Source organism: Neomonachus schauinslandi, chromosome 2 (assembly GCF_002201575.2).
Source record: "Neomonachus schauinslandi chromosome 2, ASM220157v2, whole genome shotgun sequence".
NCBI classification, from domain to species: Eukaryota; Metazoa; Chordata; class Mammalia; order Carnivora; family Phocidae; genus Neomonachus; species Neomonachus schauinslandi.
Window position 1 is genome coordinate 85,173,506 of NC_058404.1, and position 16,662 is coordinate 85,190,167.

The 16,662-nt window shown below is 35.6% G+C and overlaps 1 protein-coding gene across 1 annotated transcript in view; it reads left to right on the forward strand.

The window, feature by feature from the left end:
• MGAT4D (MGAT4 family member D) overlaps positions 1-16,662 on the forward strand; it is a 53,366-nt gene that overhangs the window by 32,387 nt on the left and 4,317 nt on the right. Inside the window, exons 8-10 of the mRNA XM_021679353.1 lie at positions 309-423; positions 3,010-3,140; positions 10,128-10,235. Of these exons, the coding sequence (XP_021535028.1) occupies positions 309-423; positions 3,010-3,140; positions 10,128-10,235 (354 nt within the window). The remainder of the gene's footprint in view (positions 1-308; positions 424-3,009; positions 3,141-10,127; positions 10,236-16,662) is intronic.

A 16,662-nucleotide genomic window follows, 5' to 3' on the forward strand; every position in this document is an offset into this window, starting at 1 on the left:
TGGCTCAGTCGTTAAGCGTCTGCCTTCAGCTCAGGTCATGATCCCAGCGTCCTGGGATCGAGCCCCACGTCGGGTTCTCCGCTCAGTGGCAAGCCTGCTTCTCCACTCTCCCACTCTCTCTCTGTCAAATAAATAAATAAAATCTTAAAAAAAAAAATACCCTCAGCGAATTGAACTAAAAATAAAATTAACCTCATAAAAACATTTTCTTCAGTGTATCCTATTTAAAGTATTTTCAGTTCTCAAGCTAATGCAACTTACTCAGTGGAAGTATCAAAGGTACTCATGACTTTTTGTTTTTTTTCCAGCTAGAAGATGATATCATAGCTAAGAAGACGTACTTTACAAAAATCACAGATTTTGTGCATAATATCACTTCAAAAAATTGGTTTTATATTGAGTTTTCAATTCTTGGATTCATAGGTAAGCAATGTATCTATTTTTTAGCACACAATAATCTTAAAAGTTCTTAAGAACTTATCAGTTTGTTAATAAATGGAAAGGAATGGCATGATTTCTATAAAGATACTTTTAATTTAATAATAAGATCAAATTCAAGTATCTGAATTTCAGAAAATGTATTTTTAAACCAATTTTTTCCTAGCTGGACAATATAAATTAGCAGGTTGATTTATACATAATATTTTATAAAAATGTAAGGAAGATACCACCTCAGTGCTTGCTGAGAGTCTGCAGGCTCAGTGACTAAGGTGTACTTCTCTATTTTACATAAAAAATACTTTCAGTTTATATAGAAACTCAAAGAATTAAAGTTCTAGAGAAAGGAATTCTAACTTAGGACTCCCGTACTCTAAATTCCCTGTAATTTCCAGTATGCCAAAGCTGACATACTTAAAAAAGCGTAAAAATATATGAATCGGCCCTACCACGGAAGAGTTCCTAAAATTGTGTCCAAGAGGGGATTTTTAAAAAATTTCTTCTATAAACTTCTTTTTCTTCCTTCCACTCTTTCCATCCTTCCTTCTATACTTTTCCTTTTATTTGAACTTCGAGGTAGCAAGTTGAATGACCTTACTCATTTCATGGTGCACGTCATCGTTTCTTCATGCAGGAGCCCTCTCTTATTTTTTCATTTTATGCCCAGTCCCTACTCCCACTTCCTCCCACACCCCAATAGGTTTGCACTCTACTCTGTTCAAAGTATACATATAAATATGCATGTATCCATGTCAAATACTTGGTGTTTATCATGTTTGTACCTGTTTAAAGTTTACATAAACGAGTGATGTGATAAGCCTATTCATGCCCCTTACATTTTTTTCCTCAAAACTAGATTTTAAAACTGCCAACATGTCAATTTATGTCCATTTAGTTTATTGTTCCTCACGGCTGTTGCATAAGCCCTATGTAATAATCCATTTGATTTATCCATCCTCAGAGTAGTTGACCTAAATTGCTTCCAATTCCCTGCTGCCACAAAGAAACGAAGTGACGTATTTGTCCCCGGGAGCAGGATCACTGAGGATGAAAGTAGCAGTGTCTCTGTGTAGCCAGATTGCTTTGCAGATTGGCTGTACAGTTTATACTCCCTTAAGCAGTGCGTATGGGTTCCTGTTTCCCCATATGCTTGACAACATTTGATTCTATCTATTACATCTTTTTTTTTTTTTTTTTTTTTGCCACTGGGAGGAGTGTAAAGCATTTCTCTGACTGCTTATGAAATCTGTTATTCATATACTTACTTGATCACCTTCTTTCCCATACATTTTTTATCAAGTGTTGTGGAATCCAGTTTTAAGACCCCAAAGATTTTTGCTCAGCTTTGATTTAAATAAGAAGAAAAATTATAGGTAACAGTAATACCCGCTAAACTTGAAGAGGAAGTGTTTTGTTGATACATTACTTTATGAACTATAAATTCCTTTTTATTTTTCTCGCCAAAGTCAGGTATGAGAAGGATAGAGAATATTCACATTCTGATCACAAGAGCACAATGAACAGGAGCACATATATGTAATGCTGAAGTCTTATTTAAGCTTAAGTTTACAAGGGCTTTGTTCTCTGTTGTTATAATAATAACAATTTTCTTACTCAATATTACCAAAAATATGAATTTGCTGAACAGAATTTTATAGCATACTGACAGCAGATAAGGAAAACATGAATACTGAATCAACTGTTTCCATCATTAAATCACTTGTTTTGGTCACTATATAAATGGGTGCCAAAAAATTAAAATACAACTATACATTTGATTAAGTAACCCATACAGACTCAGCTCCTAGTGAAAAAAATGAAGCATGCTTACTTTCTACCAGCATGTTTATTAAATGGTTAGATGTATTTTATACTATTTACTTTAAAGTGAAAATTTACCTGAATTTTATACCTTCAACGTCATTTTAAAATTAATTTTAAAATTAAAAATGCAGTATATTAGAAAAAAAGCAATTGGACCTAATGAAATATCCTACTTTAAAATAGAGCAAATATTTAAGAATCACAAATACAAGATAGAAATAAAATTCATATAAAAATGATGCTCAAATATGGAAATAATACTGTATTCTAATCAAAATTAAGTACTAAACATAAAAAATCTGGTAGATAAAGTTCTACAAAAGTCAGGTTATAAATCAGTTTCTGTAAAATTAAGTAAAAGATTATAGCTCCTATAATTTTCATTTTATTTATCTTTTTAATTATTATGTATGTATCTTTCACATGATTTAGAAAATTGATCTCATTGGTTATCAAATTTGATTACCTGACAGTATTCACTATTCTAAACCTGCTTCACACTTTCCTGCCCAGAAATGGTAATCCTTAATACTTAAGCAGATGTATTATTTTGCTTTATTATCCTTCTACTTCATGAATACTTTAAGCTTTATTTTGAAGGAATATATTTAATTTTTAATGATTTTTTGGCCCTTTCTCATGCTAATAGAATGAATGGCTATATATAAGCATTATTTTATGATATGTTGTTATTTGGATTTGTAAACACTCAAGAGTTATTTGTATTTGTTTACTTTTTCTCCATAGGAAAGCTGTTTAAATCTGAGGACTTACTTGACTTTGTACATTTTTTTTTAATGTTCTACAAAGATAAACCCATAGACTTGCTCTTGAGGGACATTTTTCAGGTAAAGATGTGTAACCCAGGAGAAAATCCTGTGAGTATTTCTTTACTTTTAAATGCAAAATATTTTAGGAAAATACTATCTGTCTAATGTAATTCCCTAAAATTTGCTCACCAAACTAAACCTGATGAGTGCATTAATTTTTTAACTTCTGGTATCCAGAATTTTTACTGACACTTACACGTACTAAATGAAGTAATGAGAGGCCACAAATTTAGTGAAAAGTAGAAAAAAAGAGACAAAAACAAATAGTAAAATGATGGATGTAAATCCAAATATGTCAATATTTACATCAAATATAAATAACCAAAATATACCAATTAAGAGAGAGTTCATCAGAATGGATTAAAAAACACTATGCAATTACTTGCTGTCTATACTTAGTTCAAATATAATGATATACATAAGTTAAAAGTAAATGGTAGAGGGCGCCTGGGTGGCTCAGTCGGTTAAGTGTCTGCCTTCAGCTCAGGTCATGATCCCAGGGTCCTGGGGTCAAGTCCTGCATTGGGCTCCCTGCTCGTGCTCTCGCTCATTCTCTCTCTCAAATAAATAAAATATATTTTTTTTAAAGTAAAAGGTAGGGGCGCCTGGGTGGCTCAGTTGGTTAAGCGGCTGCCTTCAGCTCAGGTCATGGTCCCAGGGTCCTGGGATCAAGCCCCGCATCGGGCTCCCTGCTTGGTGGGAGGCCTGTTTCTTCCTCTGCCACTCCCCCTACTTGTGTTCTTTCTCTAGCTTTCTCTCTCTCTCTGTCAGTTAAATAAATAAATAAAGTCTTTAAAAAAAAAATAAAAGTAAAGTAAAAGGTAGAAAAAAATACCTGCAGACACTAATCAAAGGAAATCTGTAGTAGCTATTATTAATATCAAAGTAGACTTTGGTGGAAAAAAACAAAAAATTTAACCAGGGATCAAGAAAGATACTATATATAGGTAAAAGAGTCAAATCACCAAGAAGATATGACAATCCTAAAAGTGTATGCATCAAAATACATTAAGCAAAAGATGACAGAACTAAAGGAAAAAATAGATTAGTCTATAGTTATAGTTGGAGACTTCAACACTCCTCTCTCAGTAAGCAACAGAGCTGGTGGGTAGAAAACCAGCAAAGAGATAAAAGAATTGAACAACACCATCTACCATCTGGATTTAATTGGTATTTTATTTTATTTTAAAGATTTCATTTATTTATTTGACAGAGAGAGAGAGACTGTGCGTACCCAAGCAAGGGGAGTGGCAGGCAGAGAGAGAGGGGGAAGCAGGCTCCCCACTCAGCAGCCTCGATCCCAGGATCTTGGGATCATGACCCGAGCTAAAGATATATGCTTAACCTGCTGAGCCATGCTTAACCTACTGAGCCCCTTAATTGATATTTTAAAAACACTATGTCCAACAGCACTAGAAAACACATTCTTTTAAAATATGTGTAGAACATTCACCAAAATAGACATGTCTTATATCATAAAGCAAAGCTCAACAAATTTAAGATGTAATCACAAAAAATGAAACTAAAATTTGACAATGGAATAAAATTAGAAATTAATAACAGAAAGATAACTGAAAAATCTACAAGCACTTGGAGTTTAAACAATACACTCCTGAATAAACCGTGAGTGAAAGAGGAAGTCTCTAAAGGAAATTAGAAAATACTTTGAATTGAATGAAATGAAAATACAACCTAACAAAATTTGTGGGAGGCAGCTAAAGCACTGCTTATGGAGAAATTTGTCCTAGAAGAAATCATTATCTTAGAAGAGAAGAAAGATCTCCCATAAATAATATCAGCTTCCACCTTAAGTCACTAGAAAAAGAAGAGCAAAATAAACCCAAATCAAGCAGAAGAAAGAGAACAATACCTCTGAGGGCAGAAAGAAACAAAACTGAAAACATAAAGGCAGTAGAGAAAATTAATGAAACGAAAATCTGGTTCTTTGAAAAGAGCAAGAAACTGATAAATTTCTGAAGAAATTTCAAAGAAAACTCAAAACATAAATTATCAATATTAAAATGAAAGACAGAATATCATGATATGTATGTGTGTGTGTGTGTGTGTGTGTAAGTCTAACAAAATATGTAGGTTATCTATATGCTGAAAACTTAAAAATGCTGATGAAAGGAAGAGACATACCATGATCATGGATTGGAAAGCTCAGTATAGTAAATATGCAAATGCTTCCTAAAATGATCTATGTATTTAACAATAGTGCCAATCAAAATCCCAGCAGGATTTTCTATGGTAGATATAGACAAGCTAATTCTAAAAATTTTTTTTTTAAAGATTTTATTTATTTGACAGAGATGCAGTGAGAGAGGGAACACAAGCAGGGGGAGTGGGAGAGGGAGAAGCAGGCTCCCAGCAGAGGAGGGAGCCCGACACAGGGCTCGATCCCAGGACCCCAGGACCACGACCCGAGCTGAAGGCAGGCGCCTAACAACTGAGCCACCCAGGTGCCCCTAATTCTAAAATTATTCAGAAAAGGCGAACTAGTTTAGCTAAAATGATTTTGAAAAAGAAGAATAAAGGGCGCCTGGGTGGCTCAGTCGTTAAGCGTCTGCCTTCGGCTCAGGTCATGATCCCAGGGTCCTGGGATCGAGCCCCACATCGGGCTCCCTGCTCTGCGGAAAGCCTGCTTCTCCCTCTCCCACTCCCCCTGCTTGTGTTCCTGCTCTCGCTATGTCTCTCTCTGTCAAATAAATAAATAAAATCTTAAAAAAAAAAAGAAAAAGAAGGGGGCGCCTGGGTGGCCCAGTTGGTTAAGCGACTGCCTTCGGCTCAGGTCATGATCCTGGAGTCCCGGGATCGAGTCCCGCATCGGGCTCCCTGCTCGGCGGGGAGCCTGCTTCTCTCTCTGACCCTCCCCCCTCTCATGTACTCTCTCTCATTCTCACTCTCTCAAATAAATAAATAAAATCTTTAAAAAAAAAAAAAAAAAAAAAAAGAAAAAGAAGAATAAAGTTAGAGGCATTACACTACGCAATTTCAAATCTTATGATAAAGCTACAGTAAGCAAGACAAACATTTATAGGTAAAGAGCTAAACAAATAGACCCATGGAACTAAACAGATAATGCAGAAATAGGTCCACAAAATATGGCCAATTGATATTTGACAAAGGAGCATATACAATTCAATGGAGAAAGAATAGTCTTCTCAACAAATGTGTATTGGATTAATTGAAGGTGTGTGTGTGTGTGTGTGTGTTTATGTATTTGTATATGATCTCAACCTAAATATCACACTTAATACAAACATTATTTCAAAATACATCATCTATCTAAATATGAAACATAAACTATAAAACTTTTAGAAGAAAGTATAGAATTCACCTTTAGGATCCAGGGCCAGGGGAAGAATTCTTAGACATGACACTAAAACCATGATCCATTTTTTTTCCATTGCTAAATTGGATTTCATTCAAATTAAAATCTTTTGTACTGTAAATTTTACTGTTAGAGGGTAAGACTCCATAGACTAGGAAGAAATATTTGTAAACTCCATATACAACAAGGATTTGTATTCAGAATATATATAAAATTCTCAAAACTTAACAGGAAAACAACCCAATTAAAAAATAGGCACAAGACTTGAATAGACACTACAAAGGTAGTTTCTTCTTTACTGTAATAAGCAATGAACTCAGTTTTTCTTTATCAACAGGTTACTTGGGGGGTAATTTTGGGAAGCCAGCATTTGATAATACCATCTCATTGGTACTTCTGTTAATAGTTTAGCAAATTTTAGAATATTTCCTAAAGTTTAACTCCTCAACTAATTTATCTGACTTCAGTTTCAAATTAAATTAACCCAGGATTATTTAATTAGTTTACAGTTTTAAAAACAGTCATTTAATCTAATATTTTCCTACATGTTAGTACTGAGTAGAAATGCATTTAAGTAAGTCTGCTACTTTAAAAAATAAAAAAAAGCAACCTACTGAATGGGAGAAGATATTTACAAATAATATATATCTGAAAAGGGGGTTAATATCCTAAATATATAAAGAATTTATACAACTCAGTACCAAAAAAACCCCAATCTAATTAAAAATGGGCAGATAACCTGAATATACCTTTTTCCAAAGAAGCCATACAGATGGAGGCGACTGGGTAGCTCAGTTAAGTGTCTGCCTTCGACTCTGGTCATGATCTTAGTGTCCTGGGATCAAGCCCCACGTCAGGCTCTCTCCTCAGCAGGGAGTCTGCTTCTCCCTCTCCCTCTGTCTGCGAGCTCTTAATCTCTCTCAAATAAATAAATAAATAGCAATACAGATGGCCAACAGATACATGAAAAGATGTTCAACATGGGCGCCTGGGTGGCTCAGTCGTTAAGCGTCTGCCTTCGGCTCAGGTCATGATCCCAGCGTCCTGGGATCGAGGCCCGCATCGGGCTCCCTGCTCGGCGGGAAGCCTGCTTCTCCCTCTTCCACTCCCCCTGCTTGTGTTCCTCTCTCACTGTGTCTCTCTCTGTCAAATAAATAAATAAAATCTTTAAAAAAAAAAAAAAAGATGTTCAACATGACTCATCATCAGGGAAATGCAAATCAAACCATAATGAAATAGCACTTCACACTGGTCAGAATGGCCAAAATAAAAAACACAAGAAATAACAAGTGTTGGCAAGGATGTAGAGAAAAAAGAACCCTTGTGTGCTCTTGGTGGGAATGTAAATTGGTGCATCCACTATGGAAAACAGTATGGAGGTTCCTCAAAAAATTAAAAATAGAATTACCATATGATCCAGTAATTCCACACTGGATATTTACCCAGAAAAAACAAAATACTAATGGAAAATATATATGCACCCCTATGTTTTTGTAGCATTATTTACAATAATCAAATTATGGAAGCAGCCCAAGAGTCCATCAACAGATAAATGGATAAGGAAGATGTGATATATATACACAATGGAATATTATTCAGCCATAAAAAGAATGAAATCTTAACATTTGCAACAACATGGTTGGAACTAGAGAGTATAATGCTAAGTGAAAAAAAATCAGAGAAAGACAAACACCATATGATTTCATTCATGTGCAATTTAAGAAACAAAACAAATGAGCAAAGGAGAAAAAGAGAGATACAAACCAAGAAATAGACTCTTTGGGGGAGGGTCAGAGGGAAAAGGAGACAGAGAATCTTTCTTCTTTTTTTTGTATTTAACCCTTATTTATTTTTATTAATTTTATTTTATTATGTTATGTTAGTCACCATACATTACATCATCAGTTTTTGATGTAGTGTTCCATGATTCATTGTTTGCGTATAACACCCAGTGTTCCATGCAATATGTACCCTCCTTAATACCCATCACCAGGCTAACCCATCCCTCTACCCCCCTTAAAACCCTCAGTTTGTTTCTCAGAGTCCATAGTCGGAGAGAGAGAATCTTAAGCAGGCTCTATGCCCAGCGTGGAGCCCGACCTCACAACCTTGAGATCATGACCTGAGCTGAAATCAAGAGACACTTAACTGACTGAGCCACCCAGGCGCCCCAAGAAATAGATTTAACTATAGAAAACAAACTGGAGGTTACCAAAGGGAGGTAGGTGGGGGGATGGGTGAAATAGCGAGGGGAACTAAGAGTACACTTACCATGATGAGCACTGAATAATATATAGAATTGTTGAATCACTACATTGTACACCTGAAACTAATCCAACTCTGTATGTTAACTATACTGGAATAAAAATTATGTTAACTATACTGGAAAAAAAGACATCTGGTTGGCTCAGTCAGTTAAGCATCTGACTCTTGATTTGGGCTCCGGTCATTATCTCAGGGTCATGAGATCCAGCCCTACATCTGGTTCTGTGCTCAGTGGGGAGTCTGCTTGAGATTCTGTCTCTTCCTCTCCCTCTGCCCCTCCCCTCTGGGTGCTTGCTTGCGCAAGCGCACACACACTCTCACTCTGTCTCTCTCTCAAATAAATAAATCTTTAAAAAAAATTGAGTATATAAATTTGAGATGCATTTTTATGAATTTTTCTATGTATACAGTATGTAAAATAATTCTCAACAATCATAATAATTTCAGATGTTTGCTTCTTTTTTTTTTATTATGTTAAGCACCATACATTGCATCATTAGTTTTTGATGTAGTGTTCCATGATTCATTGCTTGCGTATAACACCCTGTGCTCCATTCAATACATGCCCTCTTTAATACCCATCACCAGGCTAACCCATCGCCCCACCCCCCTCCCCTCTAGAACCCTCAGTTTGTTTTTCAGAGTCCATAGTCTCTCATGGTTCGTCTCCCCCTCTGATTTTCCCCTCTTCATTCTTCCCTTCCTACTATCTTCTTTTTTTTTTTTTTTTAACATATAATGTATTATTTGTTTCAGAGGTACAGGTCTGTGATTCAATAGTCTTACACAATTCACAGCGCTCACCATAGCACATACCCTCCCCAATGTCTATCACCCAGCCACCCCATCCTTCCCATCCCACCCCCCACTCCAGCAACCCTCAGTTTGTTTCCTGAGATGTTTGCTTCTAATAGGAATGGTGTCACAGGTCATCTCTCTTATTTTTATTTTTAATGAGATTAACCAAATCTTTTTCCATAAAGTATAATATTGGTTCTTTGTTTTAATTATATGTTTTTTTTTTTACTTAAGAAGAAATTAAGGAGAATGTAACTCAGTGTAGGAATTAATGACTATAGAAAGAGAAAGAATAATGTACTTTGAGAGAAGTGGATAGAAAAATACGAAAAAATTTCATCTATGTTATTGAAATAAAAGGAAGGGAGCAGAAAATTATAGTTGGTACAACAGTAGCCTGATTTTCTAACACAGAGTTCAGGAAAATAACATGCTTTAACTAAAACCTTTTTATATCTCAACTTGTGTTTTATTATTCTTATGAAGAAAAAGCTAAGAAAGTTTTATTTAATTTTTAAATATTAAAATAAAACTCTGGCAAAAACTAATATAATACAAAATTCTGCCATCCATAAATGCAATAAAAAGGAGTGTTTGGGTTGTTACAGAAGAGTGTTGTTTCTCTTATTTTTCCCTAGGAAAAATGTGCAGAACGAAATAAGCAAATTCGTATTCGATATAAACCTTCTCTTTTCCAGCATGTGGGTATACAGTCATCATTCCCTGGAATAGAACAATATTCCAAAGTAAGATTTTGAAATGTATCTTGAGTAATATTAATACAATTTCTCATTAACTTATAAAATATTGTTCAGAAAAGGAGTGATGAAAACAGAATAAAATATGGTTGTTCAAACATAATTATCTTATGACAACTATATGTTGTGAAGAACAATCATTTTTTCAAGACCCAAGTTACCTGTCATGGTAAGAAAAATCCAGTGTATGTAAACTTCTTTGCCTTACTCTTACCAGCTGTGCAGTTCAAGTAATGACTACAAACATGTTTTAAAAATCATAATAAAATTCACTATTTTAGTCTAATATTTAAAGTTATAGAAGAATATTTCTTTTTTTTTTTTAAGATTTTATTTATTTATTTGAGAGAGAGAGAATGAGAGACAGAGAGCATGAGAGGGAGGAGGGTCAGAGGGAGAAGCAGACTCCCTGCCAAGCAGGGAGCCCGATGCGGGACTCGATCCCGGGACTCCAGGATCATGACCTGAGTCGAAGGCAGTTGCTTAACCAACTGAGCCACCCAGGCGCCCTAGAAGAATATTTCTAAATAAAATGCTCCTATTATTGAATTTAAATGTATCAACATTCTTGTTTCAGATCACTGTTTACCATATCAACAAAAATTCAGTCTTGTTTGATTTTTAATCAGTCTTTAATGTTCCATCATTTTTTGGAAGCAATGTTACTTGTCATTGACTTAGCATCTTGGTAGAGTAGAAGAAGCAAAGACTTCAGAGTCAAAACAACTAGTTTTTAGTTATGGTGACCTGTGTACATGATATTGGGCAAGCCCTAACACTCCTCTGTGCTTTTTTCATCTGTAAGAGAAGCTTAAATTAGATGATCCTTAAGATGTTTTCAGCCTTTGAAATCTCTCCTTTCTTAGTTTCTTCACACAACAAAGCAAATGATTGCTTTAATCCTTTGTCAAGTGAAATGAGAGAAATGCACATACACATATTCCCATCATTTCGTTCATTTTTTTACGACTTGCCCTCTTTCCACCTTTTCTACTCCTTATCTCCATGTATTTATTGCACTGCACTCTTTGGAACACTGTCTGAAACATAGTGTGAATTCAGTAAATGTTAGCTATTAGCAATTAGGCAAAGTGAAATTCTAGATTAAAAGTGTTCATTAAACAAAGCAAACAAGTGCCAGGAATAATGAAAATTTAACTATTATAAATCTTCATGCAACAAATAACACCGTGAAAATACATAAAACATAGCCGCAGGTGATGCAGAAAGAAATTGGATCTATGCCATTCTATTTGTTGGTGCTATTATAATGAGACTCTTTTCTTCCATTGTATTTTTTGCTGGATAAGCTATTTTAACCTTACCTTTGTAAATTCACAACAGAATAGAATATTTATCTAATCACTCATATTTTGATATTATAATCTAGCTTTTGTCCTTTTTTATGCCTCACTCCATGTAAAATAGAAATAAATAACAATTTAATGGTATGTCAAATGTGATTGTATATTTTTAAAATTTATATTATTTTAATTGTTATAATTAATTATATTATTTTAAAATTTTCTAACAGGATATTTATTATTAGGAGTTTCATAATTCAAATACCTTCTTTAAAAATGATCAGCATCATTCTTTGGAAAAAACGGCATAATAAGGATTAATCTTAGTTCTCAACTTTCTTCATAGTGGATAAAGGACTATATCATATAAAAAAATTTAAGCCTTTGATAATATAGTGGTAAGTATAAAATTGATATATAGAAAATTATCAGATATTTGTTAGCTTTATTTTATAATCATGTTTTGTGTATTTTAAAATCTTATACAGATAACTTTCTGATATACTCTCTAGTATTTTGTTTTAGAAGAATGAATAAGTATTTTCTTTTCCTTTTTTATCATATACTGTAGACATACAATGAATTTGGAGACAATAGATCTGAGTTTGAAGCCTCATTTTTTTTTAAGATTTTATTTATTTATTTGAGGGAGGGAGGATGAGCAAAGGGAAGAGGAGGGGGAAGGGCAGAGGGAGAAGCAGGCTCCCTGTTGAGCAGGGAGTACAATGCAGGGTTCATCCCAGGACCCTGGGATCATGACCTGAGCTGAAGGCAGACACTTAACTGACTGAGCCACCCAGGATCCCCTGAAGCCTCATTCTTATCAATAGATGCAACAATATGGATGAATCTCTAAAATTACATTATGCTAAATGAAAAAAGCCAGATGCAAAAGACTATATGATTCAATTTGTATGGAATGCTAGAAAAGGCAGATCCTGATATCTCATTATGATTTTAATTTGCATTTCTTTAATGACCACTGATGTTGAGCATCTTTTCATGTGCTAGTTGTGTGTGTGTGTGTATGTGTGTGTGTGTATACAGATATACACACACATTTTTACGAAATGTGGATTTTAATGAAATGTATGTATATATTTTGTGAAATGTCTTGTTAAGTATTTGCCCATTTAAAAAATTGGGTTGTTCACCTGTTTATTTTTGAATTGTTATAATTCCATATACAGGCTGACCACAAGTCTCAACTTACGGCTTGTTCTTTCATTTTCTTAATTTCATTTTCTTTTAATGAATGAAAGATTTTAACTTTGATAGAGTTCACTCCACCCAAACCTCCACCCTGTCCATATAGTTACATCATTGGTTAGCTCAGTATTCAATGATTTTATAATGACAATATAAATGCTATTTACACTTAAACTATGTAATATGCTCTATTTTTCCTTTATTATACAACTTTTTTTTGGAGTTTTAAATTGGCTTTATTTCAATGTACGTATCACTAATTCACCCTTAGATGCCCTGTGAATTATCTAAATCTGTTCTTAGTATATTCAAACATTTTACAAATCATGGATGAACGTTGAATATTGTCAAATGCTTTTCTGCATTTCTACTGTTTCTTAATCTTGAAAAATATCCCTCCTGCAGCCTTCTGACCAGTTCTAGCTGATATTTTAGGAACCAGGGGGTTGATTTTCTTGTTTTCTATATCCCAAATATGTATCATACTTGGTCCACGTGTTTGTTAGTAAAGCACACCCCCCCAGTAATTTCTTGAGAAAGATAGTGTAGGAGGTGAATTCTTGGAGAACTGAAACATCTTAAAATGAATGCCGTCTGTCAAACTTAATTGTTAGGTTGGCTAGGCAAAGAATTCTGAATTCTTATTTTTGAAGGTATTCAAGAGTGTAACCAATGAAAAGTAGTTAAAGCCGTTCTAATTCCTGTTTCTTGGTATAAGAACAATTTTCCCATCTGTAAACCTTTAACATTTTTCTTGTATTTAGGGTTCTACAATTTCATGATGATGGTATGGGTCTATTTTTATCGATTGTGCTTGATATTTGGTAGGGCTTTTTAATCTGAAAACTCATATTTGGATTCTGGAAAATATTCACAAATTACTTTGTTGATAAATTTTCTCCTCTATTTTCTATATTCTTTTTAAGGAACCTTATTTCAAATGTTAGATTCCTTGGATTGATGTTCTCTCTCTCTCCCCTACTTTCCCTTTCCTGTTTTCTTTCTATTTGCTTCACTTTCTGAAAGTTTTTCTGATTTTCATCTTATATCCTTTTCATTGGTGCTTTTTTTGTTTTTGGGGTAGTTTTCATTGATTGGTTGGCTTTTGTTTTTGCTATTATAGCTTTAATGTCTAAGAACCCCTTTTGTGCTCCTAATGCCATTGTCCCCTTTTATAACACTTGGTTCTTATTTTATGATTGAAATAGTTCCACTTATCCCTCTGAGGATTTTAATAATTTTTTCTTTTTTAAGATTTAAAAAAAATTTCTTCCTCCTGCATAGTTTCTATTTCCTCCCAAGTTTTTTGATGTTGTTGTTCTCTGTTCTTCAAGTTGTTGAAGGGTTTCCTCAGGTATGTAGTGATCATAGATTGTATGTTCAAATGGAGAAAGCTGGTTGGAGGCTCTGAGCACAAGGCTGAACCCATCAGTTTCACTGACAGAGGAGTGGCTAGGTTCTTTCCCAGGAAATCACCTTAGTGCCTCCCAGTCTTGCTGCATGGGCTAATCAAATTGCTGGAGAATTTGGGAGCCAAGTGGGCAAAGATAGCTGGGGCTTTCAGTGTTCACTTTGTCAATATTTACTTATTTGTTCTGTTTTCTCTTTTTTTAAGATTTATTTATTTATTTATTTATTTATTTATTTATTTATGGGGCAGAGGGAGAGAGAGAATTTCAAGCAGACTCCCCATTCAAGTGTGGAGCCTGACGGGGGGCTAGATCTCATGATCCTGAGATTATGACCTGAGCCAAAATCAGGAGTCGGACACTTAACGGATTGAGCCCACCCAGGTGCCCCTGTTTGTCTTGTTTATCATTATTATCCTTACCCTGGTTTGAGTCTAGATACATACCTTATGTTTGCCTTTTCAGAGAATTACCCTTCAGGAGTGAAGAAAAGATAATTGCTTGGATCTGTGGGGTGGGAGAAGATATTTAGAGCTTTATCCACTGCTGCGACTTGCAAGCCATCCTCATAGTTTTGCCCCATCTTCACCTCTGTTTCTAGCAGTAGTGGGGATTTCTGCCCTGCGGATTGTGTTTCTCTGCTTCCCACTGGCTGCTTGAGACACAGCTCTCTCACACCTCCATTTGGTTACCATTGTCTGCTTTCCCATTCTGTTTGTAAGATCATGTATCTTCAACTGGCCCTTATGGTTAAGTGTGATTTCTAGAAAGAGTGCAAGTTAATACTTGTGTCTGATTTGCCATCTTTCCGAGGCATCCTGCTAGTTCATTCTCGAACTTTTACTCTTTGCCTCATTTGTTTTTGAACTTCCAAAAAGAAAATCTTAATTTCCAGGACTTTCAGTTGATTCTTTTTATATACACAATATCCTTCCTATCATTCAGAGAAAATCAATTACACTTAAACAGTAGTATATTATGTAATGTGTAATTCATTACTTTAACTGCTGCCTATACTTAGTGTCTGTTAATTCTGCATCATTGCCATCCTCCTCTCCACTCTCTGCTTCTCGGGGGAGAATTGGGGGAGTACACCTCACAGAATGTCTTTCCCTCACAGAGTGCCGTGTTAGATTCTGTCAGTGAGAGGTACTCCCAGTAGACCTGGAAGATGGTGGCCGAGAGGGCAGCAGACGCCTGGACAGGAAGTTGAGTTCACACTTGCTGCCTGGCCAGCTGAGACCACGGGTGGCTTCTCCTGGCTTCCAGGGTTCTGAAAATGGCCGCTGTTCTGCTGAGGATTTCCAGGTTTCCAGAAGTGGCTTCTTGACCTTTGCTCCCCTAATCCTTCCAACAGTTGAGCTCACCTCTAGTTTACTCTAGCTTCATGAACCTGATTTCTTTATTCAGAATACCCCAAGTGTCATCTGTTTCCTTGACTGGCCTTAGTTTCTCAGGATCTGCTGCTGCTTGTGTTTCACCACCCCCCCCCCAACTGAAATTTTGTTTCTTACTCATTGGGACTCTCTATTGTTTTATCTGTGAATGTTGAGTCTGTTTTCTGTAGCCTTCCTCCAGTATTTATGGGAGGAATGGGCAGTCTACAGCTCACTCTGTACAGATGCTTTTCCTCTGAGTAGGGAAGACCCCATTCTTTTTGGGTGTTGTTTTCTTCTCCACAAACACCCATACTCTATGCCTCTGCTGGGCAATGGTCATTTGATGTCTGCTGCTGGGCATAAGCATGCATATCCCAACTGTGACTCTGCAGCTAATTCCAGTGTCCCTGCTTGTTGCCCTATATCCACCACCTCTGAGCTTGGGTCATCCTTAGAGCCATGCCCACCTTTTTAGTAGCTGGCTCCTTTGTGTTTTGGAATTTGAATTCCTCCCCTTCTAGTCCAGTCTCATCTGCTTTCCATTTAACATTCCATCTGCATGGTGTATATGGATGGAAGTGTGTTCATGCAGAATTACCTTTTGACACTTCAACAGCAAAAGAGGCCTATAATGTATAATCAAAAGTATGCATTATTTATACACAGACCACTTCATGGAAATGTGGGTGCATTTCCATGAAGATAACCCTGCATTCTATGCATTTCAATTAGACCTGCCTCACATTAAAAGGTGCTTTTCTTTTTTTAATGGGACTGAGATCAGCAAAAGTTTGAAGAAGATACCTCAGCTGGCAAATTTCCCAGGAACCTGTATCTGTTATGCTCTCAGTCACCTGTCTTTCTCTTTTACTAGCTCCTTTCAGAATGTCTCCCTTCTTTCCTTCAAGAACAAGAAGACCACCACCACCTCATAGTTTCCCTCCCACGTTAGGGATTAGAAATGCCTTCAGCATCCTCCACTGCAACCACATTTCACTATCAAAAACAATTTCAGGGAAATAATGAGCTGTCCATTTGCTAAGACTTTTAGATATTTAAAATTAGATGTTTCCAAACTGAGGAAAGAGTTGCAGAATGGATTACCCCTTTCACT